General features: G+C 36.3%; 1 protein-coding gene across 1 annotated transcript in view; it reads right to left on the reverse strand.

The window, feature by feature from the left end:
• Positions 1-206: 206 nt before the first annotated feature.
• Positions 207-4,310, reverse strand: part of LOC105623402 (rho-related BTB domain-containing protein 1) — a 9,875-nt gene continuing 5,771 nt past the window's right edge. Inside the window, exons 8-14 of the mRNA XM_012204823.1 lie at positions 3,627-3,761; positions 3,144-3,167; positions 2,266-2,419; positions 2,063-2,193; positions 973-1,215; positions 736-884; positions 207-447 (exon numbers count right to left, since the gene is read on the reverse strand). Of these exons, the coding sequence (XP_012060213.1) occupies positions 207-447; positions 736-884; positions 973-1,215; positions 2,063-2,193; positions 2,266-2,419; positions 3,144-3,167; positions 3,627-3,761 (1,077 nt within the window). The remainder of the gene's footprint in view (positions 448-735; positions 885-972; positions 1,216-2,062; positions 2,194-2,265; positions 2,420-3,143; positions 3,168-3,626; positions 3,762-4,310) is intronic.

The following is a 4,310-nucleotide window of genomic DNA, read 5'->3' on the forward strand; positions in this document are numbered from 1 at the left end:
TATATATATAAATAAATATATGTACATATACATATATTTAAGTGTGTGTTTCGTGCGTTTACGCGTAGTCTCTTTGGTGTCTTGCAGTCCGCTTAAGTATAAATCTGTAGCAGTATCAAAATGGTAAAAATAGTGCATATGAAGACCATGAGCACAGGTAGGACCAGGATGAATCTGACGGAGCGGCTGAGGCCGCTTGGTTCCTGTCATACAGCTTGCTCGCCGGATTCGGTCGAGGCGTCGAAAAGTGGCCGATCTGCCGGTGTCTCGTTCGACGTTGTCGATTTTGTGCCTCCACCGTTACCGGTGTTACCCTCCCGTCTGGTTTTACTCGAGCCCGAGAAACACAGACAACCGGACTGATTGCGATTCCGCTTCAACGTCGGCTTGTTTTCGCGTACCTGCTCCGCTAAACACTTCTGATAGTAATCGTAATCCTTCAAGTACCTATTAGAGATAAATTGTGATAGTATCAAAATTATCAATATACATATATTAAAGAACTAAACGGTAGCAATCTTGATTGAATTTATTATATCGATATTTAATTTATTCGGATTGATAGACGGAATTTATTATACGAAAATTACATTATTTACTTATACAGAAATTTACTTAGATAAAAATAAATGTTAATAGCATGACATATATTGTAAAAAAAAGTTATAAGGGAAAAAGTTTTTTTCTATTGAAATCAAATAGTAGAAAGAATTGTAAGATCACCGTAATGCGTACCAAACCGGTGGCCATCGGTGCTCGTTCAAATACTCCTGGTTCTCTGGATGAAGCAGTCGCACACTACGAGGTGACATTTTGCACAGCTTATTATAGTTAACGCAGAGATGATTCATGCACCAATCGGCCAGCTGATCGGCATTATGCAGCTGAAAATCATAACTGAGCGTTAAATGGGTACCGCTCTACTACTATTATCGCGTCTTAATTGATGTAAAACACGTGAAGGAAACTGACTTTGCATGGCTCCAACAGCCTCAGGCAGTTTTCCACAGCGTCGTTCCCCTCATTTTGCGAAAGCCGTTCAAGATCTTCAATCACTCTGCTCTCGACTAAGTTGACCAATCGTTGAAGGCAGAGTCTGTTGGCTAGTTCCAATAGATTCAGGCATCTGACCGAAGAGATCGCTGGCACTTCGTCCGTGTAAAGATAGCAGAGTAACTTGTGGAATGTATACTCCCGAACCCCAGGAAAGACTATCTGTCGTTGCGGTATGATTCGTATTTATTATGTGTGTGATTAAACATTATGTCTAATTTATTCTTTAAAATTACTTTGGTAAAATTTTTTTTTTAAATTCATCATATTTTTTTTAAGAACTTGTATATGTATAATATGTATTTTGACTTTTTAAAGATTTTTTCAATTTTTTTATACAAATTGAAAAACAAAAATTCTGAAAAATTCTACACCTCAGAAAGATTTTTTGATCTAAAATATTTTTAATGTACCTAATCTTATCGCAACTTTATACAATATAAAATAATATTAAGATTAGATGGATAATTTCGATTTTCTTTCCTCGAATTCAATAAGATTGACTTAAGTCTTGAGACAAAAATGACAAATATAAATTTATACGTTTATATATTTTAATATGTTTAGAATAAAAATCTTTTTCCGATTATAACGTACAATGTTAGTGCCAATGTTTTACACGAAACAATGTCTAAGATTATCTTAGCCTTTTAAGAACTTTAAGAATTTTTCATTTAAGAGTAAAATAACAATAAATAGAATTGTCTGATAAATCAAAAAATAATAGCATTGAACCTGCAAATCTTTCTACAGAGCATTTTTTCTTTATATACATATATAAATTCCGAAATATATATACTAAGATTTCTTATCCTATAATTTCCAAAATAATTTATAAAATCTGAAGGAGCTTTTTAGAAATCTTCTAATAAATTTAATATATAAAAAGTTTTTAAAATTATAAGATGAAAATTTTTTCATTGTAGAGTAATTTTATAATTCATATTTAATCAATTACGCATGAAATTACGATCAGTTATGATAGTTGCAATTATTATATTTTACTTACGACTTTTGCGCTGCTTTCGCGAAAATCGCCAGAAAACATGGCTTTCATTACGTCGCATCGGGCAGTGAGAATCGCTTTATGGGCCGGTACGCTGCCATCATCTAGCTCAAACATCACATCAGCGAAGAGACCTAAGTGTATCACGTTTCTTAATCAAAAACTCACATTACTTCACCTTTTTAATCGCAAACAGTATATACCACCTTGCTCTAGGCAGATATCTTCCAGCCGTTGTCTAACCACTTGCTTGTACCGATTATTGAGATCGCTATTGACGAACTGCTCCCGCGTCTGTATGCTACCGAGGACCATGAGTAATTGCGGCAACTCGAGAAATTCGGCTGCTTGCCTGATTTCCTGTAGGCAAGAGCAACCGAAACATCATGTCGATGCACCATCGCGACTTCCAATGACGTAAAATGATCGATTAGATTAGAAAAAAAAGAAAGACACGAGATCTGATCGCTTCCGAATCGCTAGAGGACCTATCCTACTAGGCAATGATTCTAGAATGTCGGTGAGAACAATTGGAAGCGTATCCATGCACGGCATCGCTCCTCGACCGAAGTCGACCGTGCGTCGATTCCTCGAGGATCCCCCCGCTCGTGATGATCGCACGATACTACGGAAGCGATGATTCGCTATAAGCTTAATGTGAGCATGGCCTATCAGCTAAACGTTAAAGATCGGTATTGCCAAATTATGCGGTATTAAATAATTATGATATAAGATAGTTAAACGTGTCTTCAAGACACGTAAACAATTTTTTTAGCATTAGCTTTAACAATTTCTCAGCTTTCTGATATTTTTATGTCTCATTCTTAATATTTGATTAATTTTTATTTCAATTATTCAATTGAAAGATTAGTTTTTGGAAATGCGTCGAGTTTGCCTCGTAATTAATCGTAATAGAAAGGCACATGCTCGTATGATGATATGATCACGCAATTAAATCTTCAAAAGTCGAAACAGATCAGCTAGATGAGCCTACTATGTGCGTGCGTGCGTGCGCATGTAAACGTGTACGTATGTATTAATGCGACTGCCAAATTTCCAAACGCATTTCGCTTTTGGTACTAACCAGTAGAAGCCCGATAGGAGCTGTCTGAAAGAATAGAGCCGCGTTAGTTACTCTGTATATTCTGCAAACAATTGCGAGTTTAGCTTACGCTCTTAAGAGATCATACAAGTACACACCGTATCTCTTATCAGACGTGATACGTCAGTAGCATTCGCGATTTCTCAATCATGTTTTCTCAAATTGTATAATTTACGTAAATTTAATGTAAACGTTGCTATAAAATTGTACCTAATATAAAGACGATAGAGCTTGCGCAAAAGAAGTCAAACCGGAGAGTATATTTATTCGATTGAGTTTGTATTTCGTATAAATCTCCGAGATAACTCGCTCCTCGTTCGTTTTCTCTTTGCCCGGAGATTATACCGCGCCTATTTCCGTTCGCTTATTCACGCGCGTTATTTTCGCGGCGGATAAACAAAGAGGGTGTCTGCTTACATTCTCGAATATACCTTTTCTCTTATAATTTCTACCGACCCAACGTACTTGTAGATCGTGATACCGTTTGTCCAGGCTGCCCGTGTAAATGAATTGCAAGCATTGCTGCATCGCCTGCGGCGTGATCAGCTTCGACAGCGTGATCACAGTCATGGGCTGCTGCACACCATTCGCATTTTCAGTCTGTAAAGCGTTTGACGATAAGTAATCACCCGGAACGATGGCGAGTCCTTGTGCGACATGTTATGGATATATCAAGAATTTCAGTTGGAAAGGAAACAAAAAAATTTTTCTTTACACAAAACTTACTAAAATATACTTATATTAATTCTTTGTTGTTTCACCTCAGAAAAGTCAAAATAATGATCGAAAATGATCCTCTTCAAAGTTACCATACATTATACTAAATTGACGCCCCTTATAGAAATCTAATATTAATTAATACTGAAAGACTAATTATTTATTCTATGTATTAAAATCATTATTGTTTAGTATTGGGAATACAAATTAGTTTGATCCGTTTTTTGTGCATTTATTTCAAAATAAAATGAATGAACAGATCAATTAAAGTATTGTCCATCGCTACCTACTACTTTTTCCCATCTCTCAGGCATTTTCGAATTCCATCTCGAAAAAATGATTCGTCTTGGGAGGCGATCCAATTTTGGAGCCAATTTTCGATTTCTGCGAAAGTGAACCGGTGACTTGCTGCATCCTTCGGAACAACCAGTA

The sequence above is a fragment of the Atta cephalotes genome (genome assembly GCF_000143395.1).
Source record: "Atta cephalotes unplaced genomic scaffold scaffold00001, whole genome shotgun sequence".
In the NCBI taxonomy this organism is placed as follows: domain Eukaryota; kingdom Metazoa; phylum Arthropoda; class Insecta; order Hymenoptera; family Formicidae; genus Atta; species Atta cephalotes.